Source organism: Penicillium hordei, assembly GCF_028827395.1.
Source record: "Penicillium hordei strain IBT 12815 chromosome Unknown utg000003l_segment0_segment0, whole genome shotgun sequence".
Classification (NCBI taxonomy): domain Eukaryota; kingdom Fungi; phylum Ascomycota; class Eurotiomycetes; order Eurotiales; family Aspergillaceae; genus Penicillium; species Penicillium hordei.
This window is the reverse complement of record NW_026623144.1, coordinates 2,837,224-2,852,494: the sequence shown is the minus strand read 5'-3', so window position 1 is coordinate 2,852,494 and position 15,271 is coordinate 2,837,224. Positions and strand designations below refer to the sequence as shown.

Below are 15,271 nucleotides of genomic sequence, written 5' to 3'. Positions count from 1 at the left end.
AAATTTCAATCCAACCGCCCACCTCTATACACCACACCAAACATAACCCAATTGAGCTAACAAACGCCTTATATTGAGATAAATATGAGCGAAAAACAAAAAGATCATGATAAGAGTGGGATTCGAACCCACGCCTCTTGCGAGACCAGGAAACTATTGCTAGTTGTGGAGTTAAGGTATACCTTAACCTGGCGCCTTAGACCAACTCGGCCATCTTACCAGTGAAGATGAAGTGTTGTTGAGAATACGGTTACATAAACAAAATCAAAGTTTAGCTATCAACAAATGTGACGGAAGGATTGGAACGTGCAGTGTGTAATCGGAAGTGCAAGTTTCAAACAGTCTAATCTTTGAACATTGAAAGATGTCCATATCCATGGGCACCCTTTTCAACACTTCGATTGCATTAGATAAGCAGGGCGAGAGAGAAATTTCCATGCACACTATGGCTGTAAATGAAGATGGCTGTAAATGAAGCTAAAAGCGAGATCCAAAGATAGCTCAGAGCCGTCATAAGCTGTATCGGACAATTTAAGTGGATTGGGTATCTTGGCTATCTCAAAGATAAGACTTTCCTATGGTTGTATCAATCATGCAAGTAATTGTTCCCATTCATAAGGCATTTATTCCACGGTTGTAGAGTTCAAAATGTGCTATACTAGCCTCAGTAAGTGCCGAAGCACCGGACGGCGAATTCTGAAAAGAAGTGAGAGTCCCCCAATTTTCCAACATGGGACTACCAGAGGATGCGGCTGGTGACTTCTCATGGAGCGCAGCCACTATTGGCAACTCTGATAAAAACGTGAATATCTTGGAATCGTCAAGAGGACCTGGGCTGCTTAAGAATCTTCGAGTAGTAGGATTTATCGCTTCCGATGAAAGACCATGAGTGTCTTTTAAATATGTTATGGTAAGTCGCTAGACAGGAATAAAAGCCAAAAACATACTGCTTCACATTACAATTTTGAAGAGAAAAACCACCCCCTGGGTTTTGATTGGTACCATTTCGACCCGGCCCGAGAATATCGGGTAATGTCATCTTGAATCTTTTGATACTTCTTTTTTATACGTCTCGGGCTTCAGATCGGCCCAAAGTGGGAAGACATGCTTGTCTTAGTCGGCGCCTCTTCGATTTGATTGCTCTTTCTCTAAGCTCTTTCCCTTGGTTTTTGTGGACTCGTTGTGGGAGCATGGTTAGCAGGACCGTTCGCCGTAAAGGAGAAAGTTGGTCATCTATCTTCAAATCATTGTAACAACGTCGTGTAATATTTCCTTCGAGAGGATCACCAGTCAGCAGAGGAAGTCAGGAGAGTAGCGATCACCTCTATTAGTTATCACCTCTTGCATCACACTGCGATCGGCAGTTAGTCTAAGAATCGCACTAGACGGAGCCCTCATTTCAAGACACGTCAAATTTGATTCCGAACTCCAAGGTCCGACTTTCGAGACGCGATAAGATGTTAGCAGTCAGAACAGAGTAAAAGTATTAGGAGGAATCCTATGTAGGACTAAATAGTTTAGCATAAAAAGTACATCGTTACAAACTTGATATTCCTCCCGGAGTTCCAGTGATTACACCATAGGAAGAGATAAATGCCGCTACCATGATGCCTACTTTTATACTTTTTTGTATTTTCGATTTTGTTTCTTTCACCCTTTAACTGTCTACTCTGGGGAAAGTAAAATCGAAGACACACCCAAATTCCAACAGCAAAATGCCCCCAAACAGCGAGACAGACCCCCTGTTGGCCATAAACGCAACCCGGTCACCGACCCGGAAATCAAATAAATTCCTCATCCTGATCGTGTGTTCCATTATCACATTATTGACCGATTTCGGAATTTTCATGTCAAATACACCACAGACAGCCGTCTTCGAAGAAATCATCTGCCGGAATTACCAGGCCAATCTCCATCGGGCTGGTACCGGGAACGTGACCTTGGATCTAGGAACTGCAAATATTCCGCTGGACCCAAACCCCTGCAAATCTGAGACTGTACAGGGGGAGTTGGCTATTGTGATAGGGTACAAGGATACCTTCGATGTCATTCCTGGTAGGTTGTCCTAATACATGTACCTCTACAGAATTTATGCTGATCTTAATGATGATTTAGGTCTTTTACTGTCGCTTCCATATGGAATTCTTTCGGATCGTTGGGGAAGGAAGCCGGTCCTGTGCCTTTGCCTACTGGGAATGATCCTAGGGGAATTCTGGGTGATAATAGTCTGTGAGTAAGTCTTACATTTGCAGGCCTTTGATGTTTTACTTATTCAATTTATAGCATATGGTCAACTTATATTCCTCTGCGGATGGTCTGGTTATCATCACTCTTTAAGATTATCGGTGGCGGCGATCCAGTGATTGCTGCTATTGTTTGTGTCATAATAGCCGATGTCTTCTCTGAAGATGAAAGGTATTGTCGCGCTCTAGCGGTATTGTAAGATTATCAAGCTAACAAATGCGCAGATCGACTGCTCTCTTCCGCCTGAACTCTGCTGTTATCTTAGCAGAAATCCTGGCTACGCCAATAAGTGCCTACCTGATGACTTCTAGCTTAATGCTCCCCTTTCTGTTAGGAGTTGGCCTTATTATTCTAGGGACGATCCCGGTCCTGTTTCTTCCTGAGAAATTGGAAGATATGAAAGTGAAGCAACCAATCCCAGAGAACTGGGATCAGGAAACAGAGCAGAACACTGAAAATGAGCGGCCAGAGCAGCAACGGGCCAAGAAAGAAGTGCGCCAAGAGTTTACTCGACAGTTCCCCAAATTCATCGGGTCGACTCGGTTTATTTGGTCCGACTCTAATGTGTGTATTATGATTCTTGTGTCTTTTGTCACAGTAATAGGCCGAAAATCCACAAATCTGCTTCTGCAGTATGTGTCCAAGAAGTTCGATTGGAGCTTTGCTCGCGTATGTCTCTCTTATTTTCTTATTTAAGCTGTCAGAAACTAACTATACCATAGTCGAGTCTTTTAATATCGCTACGCGGTATATTCTCTCTTTTCACCTACTCAATCTTGATGCCAACCCTATCTACCCTTGCCATCAGAAATTTGAATCTCCATGGGAAATACAAAGACCATGCGATGAGCAAGTGGAGTGGCGTCCTCTCAATCATCGGCTTCGCGGTCATATTCCTTGCTCCGACACCAGCTATCTTGATTATCGGTCAGATAATTCTATCAATTGGGTCATCATTTCTGATAACTACTCGCAGTCTAGCTACATCACTTGTACTACCCGACCATATCGGGACTTTATACTCTGCGATTGCCATCACACAGTCGGTGGGTGTGCTAATCGCAGGCCCACTATTTGCTAGCCTCTTTCGACTAGGAATGCATCTTGAAGGTGCCTGGATAGGATTGCCATTTTTGCAGGCATCGCTCTTCTTTGCCTTAGCGGTCACTGCTATATGGCGAATTCCTCTTGGACCTTCGGCTCGGTGCGTCAACCAGGAGGACCATGGACCTTTTTTATCTGGGTAGCAGAGTGATCGAAATGTACAGACCTTTCGTGATTTTCCCTAAGCGAAGCATAAACTCAACTCAACTCAATAACAGGATACAGATAGATGGAGCCGATAGACCGACTGGATAGGATCTAATATTCTCGGTTGCTAGATACAAAACTGAAACATCCACGAAGTAGTCCATTGTATGTACGTAGTAGTCCTCTATGGTGCTATGGCCCAGACTGTCTGTTGAGCCTGATGTTTGCCTCAATGTCCCGCAGCTTCCGCAAACTATTCTAGTGCACACCGTGTAGTTACGCTGATAAAAGTACCAATCTTCCATTTTGAAGAGAGTATAGCATTGGCGGCCTCAAGCACATGCTTGAGATGTGGATCACAGGAAATATCTCCAGAAATACCTCTAGCTCATATGTTAAGATCAAACCGTGCATCAGCTCCTGTGCTCCTTTCCTGAAGTGAAGCTTCTGTTTTTGCAGTACTCAGAAAGCCTTATCTTCCATCCTCTCACTGCACAGTAAAGAAAGGATGAGCAGCGTCAATGCGTAGTGTAGGGCCTGGTCTCCCACTGCAATATGGACATTCATGACCGTCAAAACTAGGGTTGTTTCACAGTCCATTCGGAGTTCGAGCTGTAATTTCCCGAATAGGGAATTCAATGAGGTCCGATGCCAAGGCCCTATCTAGCCCAGCCGGCATTGTATCTCCTCTCTCAAAGCCTCTATTGAGAGTTGCATATTTACCATTAATAATATATTTGGTAAAAATGGCAACGCCTCGTCGAAATGGACTTCTATCATCGTGCGAGCCTTGTCGGAAGTCCAAACTACGATGCGACCACCAAAGTCCGACCTGCGGTCGATGTCTCCGTCATGGTCTGGCCGATCGTTGCTTCTACCATCCTGCTCCGCTAACTCAGCCGAGTGCACGAGCCCCCAGGATGATCTCACGGAAACCCGAGAGGCAGCGCCCGGAAAATCATTTGGTCTTTCGTTTAGATCAAACGATTTCCAGCACAGCCGCGCCAAGCCTGCCATCAGCTTTGCCATCGCTTACAGATGAGGGCAATACATTACGCAACCAGCATATCGCGCGATGGACTGCGAGGGAAAAGCAGACTCTGGGGCCGGGAGTCCTAGGGTTGGTCTCCCCCAAAGATATTTTTACGGAGTATGAGGATATCCTCCGTGTCGGAGAACCAGGCTTACCTACAGCCACAGCACCAACGATTACATATTCACCGAGCGATCCCAATCAGGTATTGCTAGGAGTTCAGATTCTATCGCACCTGCAGAAGATCCGTTGGTTCTATGAAATTATTGAATTGAAGAACAAGATTTACCCAGGATGGTTTCTCGGTCCTCCATTGACTCGCGCCCTATGTGATTCTGTGGAGCAAATGTATGATTGTGCAGTCCGCAACTCTTAGGATACTCATGCGTCGCTAGCGACTTTGTCCCGTCAAATATTTGTCAACACGTCCAAAGATGTCAGAACATATCCGACAATGAATTTGCCTGAGTATTTCGATTCAATAGCCACGAGATGGGAGACAATTGGACTTGTCTTCTCCTTGTTGGGGACAGCATTATTCCATACACCTGATGATGACCCAATATTCACACATCGCAACCCGTGGAAGCTTGAAAAGAGTCAGCTCAGAACTATCGCTACCGCCATTGGAGAGATTTGCTGCCAGTTTTGCAATGGCGCTGGGACGACTAGCGATCCATTTTGCTGGCTTATGACCCAGCAAATAGTTCTTTCGACTTCGATGTATGGTGATAGCACGCTATAATTCTTCAATATTATCAACCGGAAAAGAGAAAAGGGATGGCTGATGTTCGGATAGACTATAGGGTCTGGCAAAAGCTTGGAGATTTATCCACTATTGTTTACGCGTTCGGCTTGCATCAATCCTGTGAAGATATTGAAACATTTCCGTTCTTCTTAGTGGAGATACGAAAGCGAGTCATGGTGTGCGCATACGCAATTGATAAAGAGCTAGCGACCTCTTTGGGGCGTCCCCCACGGATCTGCTCTCGGTACTGTGTTATTCCGCTTCCCTTGGATATAAGTTATGAGAAGATGGTCCTCTCACACAGTGAAGGAGAGAAGGCACCGCAGAATCTCGACGCGAATGGTTGGAACACCGAGGGGAACCTGACCGTTGGTGTTAGGCTTCGCGTCGTGCTACTGACGAGTTTGTTGCGAGAAAATATCCTAGAATTGTCTCTGAGTCCTACAACCCAGCATATTCTACCTAGAGGTGAGTTCGTATCCCATTATAGACTACATATCATGTTGATGTTGATTTTAGAGACTGACAGGAGGAAACCGCGCAGAAATTTGATTCAGGAATCTCGTCAGACACAACAAGACCTTCCCTCGTTTTTGCATTGGTATCCCGAGGAAGCTGCAGCGGGTGCTTACAGATTTGCACGAGATGAGGCTCGCGCCTTCGCTCACATAGAATTCACGTACCAGGAGTTTCTGCTACATCGAATCTTGCTAAAGCGCGTTGGAATAAACTCGCAAGGCCTCCTTGAAAGCTCCCTGGAAATAATTACCACACTGTTACATATTATTTCCATGCAAACCCAGCCTGCTCACTTGAAGGCGAATATGTCATGGGATGTAAGACTGCTCTAGCCCTCAATACTGCCATGGGACCTCATAAGCTCATCTACTTTAGTTATGCTATATGGGCCTACCTGCTGCAGGCATCCTAACTTCGAAACTGCTCTCGGAGTATACCTATGAGATATCGAATCCATCATCAACGCCGTTAACTGCCAATTTCCGTTCGCTTACAATCCAAAAGCTTAATGATTTTGTCTCTCATCTGACCTTCCTGGTGCTGCCGTACGAAGGGAGTTATGAGATTGCCCAACAAGGGGCGAGATTTATTCGTCGGGTGCTCGATCAAATTCTTTCTCCTACGTGTCCCCAACCAGAACTTGAACTGTCTGAAAATTGGCTTGACGGTTGTGATTTGGATGGCAACCTTGATTTCGTGGCGTGGTTTGACAACATTCACTGGTCGCAAGACCCTTTGTTAAATTCCACTTAACTTGATTATAGCAATCTCCTTCATCTAATATATATCTCTAAGATGCAATACAGCGGCCCGATCTTGTTCGAGCAGATATTGCAATGCTCATAAAAATTGTTTCCCGCACACACAAGATTTCCATGTTGTAAGATATCCAGTATCTTGCAATAGCGTCTACATTGTCATGAACTCAATCTAGACACTAAAATCCGGTGCATTTTGACGATATTACGTATATCTAATTTGTGTATCAATCAATCGATCAATCAAAGTTCAGTTTTCCTGTTGCAGTCTAACTAGTTGCGTATGACTATGCAGGCGCTTCATCCAACTGAAGCAAGAACTCGAAGCCAAACGCCGAGCTGGAACCACATAGTGCTCCCAGAGAATATACAGATGCTGATGGTAACCTATCTGTATATAACGCGGACCCCTTCTCAAGCTGATTGAGCACTATGTAAGTAGCTGTATATGACAGAGGAACTGCTGCTACGAACACCACCAAGTTGTTTAACACAGCCAAGTATGGAACCCAACAAATTCACCTGCATACATGACTTCTCGGAATATATAGTGACTCACATATAAGCCTCCCCAAACCCGTAACTAGATTAAAGGTGTTATATAACTCTCAACATTCGATCTGTCGGCGGGGTCTAGACTCAGAATTCCGAGATAAGAATATTACACCGAAGCAAATATCTGATCGGAATAAAGAGTATCCATTCTCGGAGTTCAAAAATTCATATTTCCTAAATAGGTAATTGATCGTGGCCGCTCCGAGTTAGCCCTGGGGGTAGCTATATCCTCATATATATCCGATCTCAGTATAAATAGTTTAATGCTGTATCCCATGGAATTGAATTTAGCATCAGTCATCCAATTTAACAGAATTTACTTGAACCGTCAATATATCGCAAAATACCAATGAATGGCAACCAGCTTGTGCTGGTCATCGCAAGCTGACAACCGCTTTGGCCCTCGCGTCAGCATCGATTGTCGTGCCTTTGACTTTACTCTCTTATTTGAGGACATATTTTTCACCTCTCTACCGGCCGCAATCTTCTTATTGATATTACCTATACGACTTTGTTTTCTCCGCTACGAGCTAGTCAAAATCATTTCATACAAATTAGCGGTCTACAAATTAGTAAAAGTCCTAGGTCCTACCTTCCCTAACTATTTCTAAGCTCAACCAGTGCGTTCTAGCTGTGTTATTTGTTCTCCAAGTTCTATTTGCGGCCTTTCAAGTTCGAGAATCCGTCCTTCATACAAGGGCTTCCTTGCCTGCAGTGATACTCAACATCATAGCAACTTTTGTGGCGTTATATGCCTCCTTCTTAGAGGATCAGCGGTCTGCAAAACCATAGGATATTCTTATCCTATATTTCTCAACGTCTAGCATTTGCAGGCTGCCCCAGCTGCGCTCACTATGGTTAATCCCATCCGTTAGAGTCTGTCGATATCTCTCACTGGCTAGCTTCATTTTAACGGTGGTGACTATAGCTCTTGAGTCAGTTCCGAAAACTAAGATCCTGCACTCTGACTATTGTGGTAGTAGTGGTACTGACGAAGGGAAACTCGGGGTTTGGGGCCGCAGCTTTTTTATCTGGGTACTGCCATTCCTGCAGATAGGATATCGGGAATCTCTCAAGATTGAGGATGTTCCAGAAGTTGACACAAATCTTCAAGGGCAATGCTCGGGTGGCAAACTTCGAAAGTCCTGGGATTCTGTAAAGAAAAACGGTGCTCCTCACTTAATCAAAGCTGTATTTCGTGCATACGGCTGGGCTTATGTCTCCGCGATTCCCCCACGCCTAGCCTACAGTTGCTTTACCTTTGCACAGCCCTTTTTGATCACAGCAACTGTCAATTATATTGGAGGGCCATCGTCATCAGAGCCTAGGATTTACGGAAATGGACTCATAGGCGCGTATGTTCTGATGTATATGGGGTTGGCGGTAGGTCTCTATTCATTATTGCCAATGTAGTATGTCTCTAACTATCGCCAAAAGGTTTCAAAAGCCATATACTGGCGTCAGACATATCATCTACTCACTATGATGCGATCTGGTCTCATATCTATGATCTATGACCAGACTATCGACATGACTGCGGTGGATTTGACTGATTCCGCAGCTATCACATTAATGGGCACTGATGTCGAACGAATTGTGGCTAATTTGAAGAACCTGCATGAGGCATGGGCATTCATCATAGAGGTGGGGATTGCGATTTGGTTGTTGGAGCGCGAGCTCGGCGTCGCCTGCTTTATACCTCTCGTCATCTCACTGGGTAAAAGTTTTCTCATCTAATTTAAGCACATATATTTCAAGAGCAACTACTGAGAAGCTTTATCTCTAGGTTCTGTGTTAGCAATGGTCCCAGTGTCAAGCAGGTCTGGACAGGCGCAAAAACAATGGATCGAGCGAGTACAAAAGCGACTCGCAGTGACAGCAAACACGTTAGGCAATATGAAGGCTGTACAAATGCTCGGGCTGGGTAATGTTATTTTACCGCTGGTGTCACATCTGTGTGAAATAGAAGTGAAAACTTCAGTTACTTTCCGAAAGTTGCTGATATGGCAGGTTGCGCTCTGTAAGTACCCGGGACAGATGAAATGGCCACACGGGACATAAACTGACGTTGAATCCAGCCAACCTGCCCACTATTCTCGCTCCCTTTGCTACGTTACAATCTATGCGATAATATCTGTTGTGCGACACGATGGGTCAATCCTCTCTGTTCAGGCATTCACATCCCTCGCTTTGATTTCTTTTCTCACAAATCCCCTGCTCATATTTTGCCAAGCCATGCCCGCAATCTGGCAGGCCATCGCTTGCTTTGCCCGGATTGAAGCATATTGTGCGAAGGGTAACCCGTCATCTGAAACATACGAAGAGGACATACAGCTATTGCTGACATCCGAAAAATCATATCCATTCCTGATCTCATTCCAGAATGCAACTATCGCATGGTCCTCGGAAAAAGAGCCTATGATCCGCGATTTGAGTGTTGACATTCATCAGGGCATTAGGATGATAGTCGGTCCCGTTGGATGTGGGAAGTCGACTCTGATTGAGAGTATCTTTCACCAGCATATGGTTAAAAATGGTTCCAGAACAGCCTCGTTCTCGAGAGCAGCCTATTGTCCACAGAACCCGTGGATCAAGAATGACACCATCCGGAACAATATCATCGGATTCCTGGAGTTTGATCAAACATGGTATGATTTCACATGTGATGTGTGCGGCCTACAAGGGGACCTAGATGCCCTTTCAGAAGGCGACATGCATATGGCTGGTAGCGGCGGAATATCACTTAGTGGAGGCCAAAAGCAGCGAATTGTGAGTCATGATGCATGATATGCAACTATCTTTGCACGCACTGATAACCCCTCTCTATGCATCTGTAGGCACTCGCCCGAGCAGTCTACTCGAGGTTTGACATTGTCATTCTGGATAATGTTTTCAGTGGCCTTGATTTGACGAGTATTGCGCTTATAACGAACTGGCTCTTCGGCAAAGATGGCCACTTTAAAAAACTGGTATCTGAAATAGATTTAGTCAAGCTTTGGAACTTTTAATTAGAGCATATCAACTGAAGCTTCCGTATTGACGGGATATTCGATTTGTATTTGCATGAATGAATTGATCCCATGGATGGATGATTGCTGTACTGTCTTCCACAACAAGGGCTCCGCAGAATATTGGAATATCATTTCTCTTAAATAACATATAGTATTTCATACAAGTCCAGTCCAATAGATTTAAATTAAGAGGCCATTCATCTTATAGTTATGACGACTCAACTTCTATCTCGTATAGAGTCCATCTCATATTCCTCCTCCACCTTCCACTCCTGCATCTGGTGAATAATCAGACGTTGCGAGTGCTGGCTATCCTGTGACTGCCGGAAAGTAGTCAGATCAATTTCTTCCCCTTCTTCTCGGTTTACTGAATAGATGTGGGATTGGTTGGCCGATGCGCTCTTCCCAGTAGGTGTGAAATATGAATTTTGGCCGTTGCCATTTGTGACGCCCTGTCCAAATCCTGTGTTGAATGAAATAACAAATGGCTTCAGACATGGCACGGTGGATACCATAATACTGCAGTGAAGGAGAATGGCGGTCACGATCATTGCATCCGATTGATGCAGAGGCGCGTCGGGAAGGAAAAGCGAGCGGTTAAGATAGGTTTGGCGGAGGATAATTAGGATAACAACCCTAGATATCGCGGGAAAATCATTAGCCATTGCAGTTCTTCTTCTTGAATACCTTCATCTCTGCGATATCAGATACTCACGGAGCTCTTGTCCCAAAAGCCAATATTACCGCCCATTTTTGCTTCCACTGCATCTGAACCCCCCAAACCAGTAATATACACAGGCCAAAGGTAAGGATATCCGTAATCACATCAAACGCAGAGATCGCTTTCCAGGAAATGCCCTGCTCTCACTTGTCAGTTGGGTCACTCGATGTAAGTAAGTATAACGCACAATATTACTACAATTCTGGGCCATGGAAAATTGGTACTGTGGGAAGCAACTAAGGGCAACCGCGAGAATCGAAGCAGGCATCCACGCCGTCACTATGCACAGAAGGATCTTGGAGCAGAGCAAATAGCCCCTTTGCCGGCCCAGTTGTTTGAGAAGCAGACATATGGATATCTTGGCCGCGCCGTGCCCAGCCAGGAATAAGAGGTTCGCTGCGTAGACGTCCTGGGTCAACATCCGTCAGTTCATTTTTCTTTATTTCGAGTGGCACTGGAGGCCGAGTTTGGGGGCCTGCGGGGGAGGGAAGGCAACCTTTCCAGCGCGCATTAAGTTCGACACCGAGCTTTCGTCCTCTGATCGGCCCAGGCCATGGGAGATTGCGTCCATGATTGTTCCGACATGAGCGATGGCTATTACCTAACAAGTCAAGCTCGATCAATATTGGAGATAGGTGGATATAATTTCGTAGTTGTGGGGTTAGGGGAAAAAATGAGGAAAGGCTGGGGGAGGGCAATAATAACAAATCGAACTTACACTCCCGGTAAACACTACCACATCATCAATCTTGAGTGGTCCATTGATCGCCAGACGCATGTACAGTCGAATCAGATTCACTATTATCATCCACGTCATAAACAGTGTTTCAACAATGACAATCAAGCCACTTCGATTCGTCGCGGAGACTGTATAGGGAGAGACGGACTCCATGAGGGGATCCAGATAGTCGAGATACAACGAAAGCTAGAAAACAGAGATTTCGCGATGGATTACGCTTATAACCTTTTAGGAATACCGGGGGCCATGTTTGCGGCAGATGAATCTAAGGATCAAATGAACAGGGATCTTGGTAGGCTCGATATATTGCACTGACAATTATCTGCCGTATTAAGTTTATGTACGAGGTGCGTATGTGGACCATATAACCAGATCATTTTGTAGTGGTATTTTATTTTTAAAGAGCTGATCACAACTAACTAGTTAATCAACTTTAGAATTACCGAGTTGTAGGAACATCTGTAAACATCTCTTTTTCACTTCAACCTCAATTATCAAATAGAAAGGTCCGATATTAACTAATCTTTCGGTCTATTAGTGAGATCGGTATGTAAAGGAGATAATGATGGCTTCATAGGTTGATTAGAATTCAGGGAAAACCAGTAAAGATCTAGATTTCCTAGGTATGAGAATTATGTCTTCACTACGAAGTACAGAGTACATGTTATATTATGTGTCTTGGTCTGCGTAGGAGAGGAAATTAGCATGAGCTTGGCGGTCCTATGTATATAATCTTTTTACACACAGTAACAAAATCTAATCCCTGCATGGACAATGTTGTATGTTGGGGCGGAATCTCTAGGGTTGTTGGCTCAGGCCATTGTTCGCATATGTGTGGAGTACGGAGTACTCCGTACGTATAGAGCTAATCCAAAAAGGAGATATGGATCGGGATCGACAAGACAATTTACCCAATCAAATATCTCAATAAATTGGGTACATAGCCGGGATTATGATCCTGAATGGGGCTAGAATTCGGCGGGACAGCTAAAGGTAGACTAAAGGACCGTAATTGTGTAAAAAGTCTCCACCCAATTTCTTCCTGGACAATGATTAATCAAGCCAAAAAAAGCCCAACTGCACGGAGTACTTCGTATAGAAAAAAAAACCCTTCCGCTTGTGGGGTCGGGATGGGGGATTTACTATGGTTTGTTTATTTCTCACGTATGGCGCGCTCCTAGTGGTGTCCTAATGCATCGTACTTTGGCCGCTGCCAACCACAAGCTTTGCTTGCTGACCAGGGTTGGCGGGATATATAAAATATTACTACTACCATGATTTTTTTTCGTCACAGTATCTACCCCTGTCCCTGCGCTGTAATTTTTTTTAACCGGAAGCACAGTTGTATTCTCGCCCTTGTTTTAACGTCATTGGGTTTATATTCTGAATTTCCTTATCTACTTCCTTGTTCCTCTTTTTTTCTTTCCTTTTTCTGGTTTCCCCGTCAGACCTTGTTCATTTATCCCCCGGATCACTGGAATTGAAGTGATCATTATTCACCATGGGACGCGAAGACGGAATTATGTTGAATGTTCAACACTCTACGCCGGAGATGTCTTCCCTGGACACCCCCTCCCAAAAGGCAGGCACGGCGCAGGACAAGCAAGACATGTGGCGTGCCGGTCGAGATCAGGAACTAAACGTACGCAACTCTACTTAACCTTTATGAGTCTTCCCTTCCAAATCATCAAGCGGAACAAAAAAAAAAAAAAAAAAAAGAGCAGCAAAAAATGACACCTTCTGCAGAGGAACTTCCGATTTCTGTCCGTTCTTGGGTTTACAGCGGTGCTTATGTGCACGTGGGAAGCAGTTCTCTTGTATGTCTCTCTAAGTAAACTGATCGATATCTTCAATAGGATATTCCACCTTGTTATATTATATTGGGATCGTGTGCTGACCCATTGCATTAGTGGCTCATCTTATGGGTTGACCAATGGCGGCAAAGGAGGTATGATCTATACTTATCTGGGAGGCCTGGCAGGGTTCAGTTTTGTGATCCTCTCAATGGCTGAGATGGCTTCCATGTATGCATAGTTCAGATGACTTGACGATAAGATCGCTAACCTTTATTTCCGATTCTTTTCAGGGCCCCATTGTCCGGTGGTCAGTATCATTGGGTGTCGGAGTTCGCACCCCCGAGTGCTCAGGCTCTATTGAGTTACATCACTGGATGGATCTGCGTGTTGGGTTGGCACACCGGTATCGCAGGATGCTGCTATACAGTCGCTAACATGATGGTTGGCGTGATTGCGATAAACTACCCTGACACATATACCTATAAGCCATGGCATGTCACGCTGCTCGTCATTGCGGTGGCTTTGGTAGCCTTGATGTTTAACACATTCCTGGCCCAGAAGCTTCCATTGATAGAAGGTATCATTTTGATTGTTCACTGTTTTGGTTTCTTTGGAATTTTGATCCCACTTTGGGTGCTGTCCCCTAGGGTTCCCGCTTCCGAGGTATTTGGTTCTATAGAGAATCGGGGTGGATGGGATAACAATGGACTCGCATGTATGGCAGGGCTGGTTGGACCGATATATGCTTTGATTGGTACGTTCCGCACGTTCATGGATCCTATTTTGGACGTTGCTAACGATATATCCGGAAAAGGCCCCGACTCGGCAGTTCATATGGGTATGTACCGTACTATTCCCGAGCCATGTAAGGAAAAGGACTAATACCAGGATACAGCGGAGGAAATTCGAGATGCATCTCGGGTTCTTCCTATGGGCATGGTCTGGACACTAATCCTCAACGGGTCCACCGGCCTAGTTATGATAATCACATTTGCGTTCTGTGTGGGCGACATTGATAAAGTGCTTGAGTCTGAAACAGGCTTCCCCTTTATCCAGGTCTTCCTCAATGCCACGGGATCAGTCAGTGCAACGACAGGCATGACGGTTGTGATTATGATCATGCAATTCTGCGCGGCAATCAGTAATGTCGCTACAACCTCGCGTCAGATCTACTCCTTTGCCCGAGACAAGGGCCTTCCTTTTTCCGACTTTTTGGCACAGGTGAGTTCTTTGACACGCTGTCCATCTATGCCCCTGACTAACCTAAGGACAACAGGTTAACCCAACGTTCACTGTTCCACTGAATGCCCTTTGCGTCAGTCTTGTCATTGTCTCTCTCCTCTCCCTAATCAATATTGGGTCTTCCGTGGCTTTCAATGCCATTATGTCCCTCGGCACAGCCGCCCTTCTATCCTCCTATATTATTTCAATCACCTGCGTTCGTCTTCGACGTTGGCGCAATCAGCCCCTACCACCGGCACGTTGGAGCATGGGCAAGTTCACCCCTATCTGTGATACCATTTCCATCATGGTTTTGCTAGTCATATGGGTCTTCAGTTTCTTCCCCCTGACGAAGAATGTGGACCCAACTACCATGAATTGGGGCGTGGTAATATTTGGGGGTGTTGTTATGGTTTCACTCTGTTATTATGTGATATATGCACGGAAGGTGTACAAGGGTCCAGTGACACGCGTAAAAATGATGCAGCAATGATCGAAGGAGGCATCATCTGGTCAGTACGCAGGGGATAAAAAAGTCTTGTAGATTTCATATGATTTTTGCAGTTGCCTGAGGTCCTGATAGCCATGATATTCAACTTCACGTGTTCGAGATAACCACAAAGCGGTGTGTACTTCACCGCCCCATTTCCAGTGCAGAATTGCCATCGAAAAGCC

General features: G+C 45.0%; 5 protein-coding genes across 5 annotated transcripts; 4 read left to right on the top strand and 1 right to left on the bottom strand.

Annotated features, from left to right (window-relative positions):
• Positions 1–1,715: 1,715 nt before the first annotated feature.
• Positions 1,716–3,491, top strand: N7537_006304 (uncharacterized protein; the record flags this gene model as incomplete). The annotated part of the gene is made up of 5 exons (XM_056897361.1): positions 1,716–2,055; positions 2,116–2,233; positions 2,284–2,415; positions 2,469–2,913; positions 2,967–3,491. 5 exons carry the CDS (start codon positions 1,716–1,718, stop codon positions 3,489–3,491), a joined length of 1,560 nt encoding a protein of 519 aa, XP_056753146.1.
• Positions 3,492–4,241: 750 nt separating this feature from the next.
• N7537_006303 (uncharacterized protein) lies at positions 4,242–6,548 on the top strand (the record flags this gene model as incomplete). The annotated part of the gene is given in 4 exon segments (XM_056897360.1): positions 4,242–4,889; positions 4,905–5,251; positions 5,335–6,112; positions 6,171–6,548. The coding sequence occupies 4 exon segments, from the start codon at positions 4,242–4,244 to the stop codon at positions 6,546–6,548; spliced, it is 2,151 nt and encodes a 716-aa protein (XP_056753145.1).
• Positions 6,549–7,962: 1,414 nt separating this feature from the next.
• Positions 7,963–10,116, top strand: N7537_006302 (ABC transporter integral membrane type 1; the record flags this gene model as incomplete). Its single annotated transcript, XM_056897359.1, has 7 exons — positions 7,963–7,978; positions 8,037–8,491; positions 8,546–8,825; positions 8,895–9,032; positions 9,119–9,128; positions 9,187–9,877; positions 9,946–10,116. 7 exons carry the CDS (start codon positions 7,963–7,965, stop codon positions 10,114–10,116), a joined length of 1,761 nt encoding a protein of 586 aa, XP_056753144.1.
• A 221-nt stretch (positions 10,117–10,337) lies between these two features.
• Positions 10,338–11,411, bottom strand: N7537_006301 (uncharacterized protein; the record flags this gene model as incomplete). The annotated part of the gene is made up of 4 exons (XM_056897358.1): positions 10,338–10,755; positions 10,835–10,977; positions 11,028–11,249; positions 11,337–11,411. 4 exons carry the CDS (start codon positions 11,409–11,411, stop codon positions 10,338–10,340), a joined length of 858 nt encoding a protein of 285 aa, XP_056753143.1.
• A 1,669-nt stretch (positions 11,412–13,080) lies between these two features.
• On the top strand, positions 13,081–15,089 carry N7537_006300 (uncharacterized protein; the record flags this gene model as incomplete). The annotated part of the gene is made up of 6 exons (XM_056897357.1): positions 13,081–13,221; positions 13,326–13,396; positions 13,490–13,603; positions 13,666–14,213; positions 14,271–14,596; positions 14,652–15,089. The coding sequence occupies 6 exons, from the start codon at positions 13,081–13,083 to the stop codon at positions 15,087–15,089; spliced, it is 1,638 nt and encodes a 545-aa protein (XP_056753142.1).
• Positions 15,090–15,271: the final 182 nt, after the last annotated feature.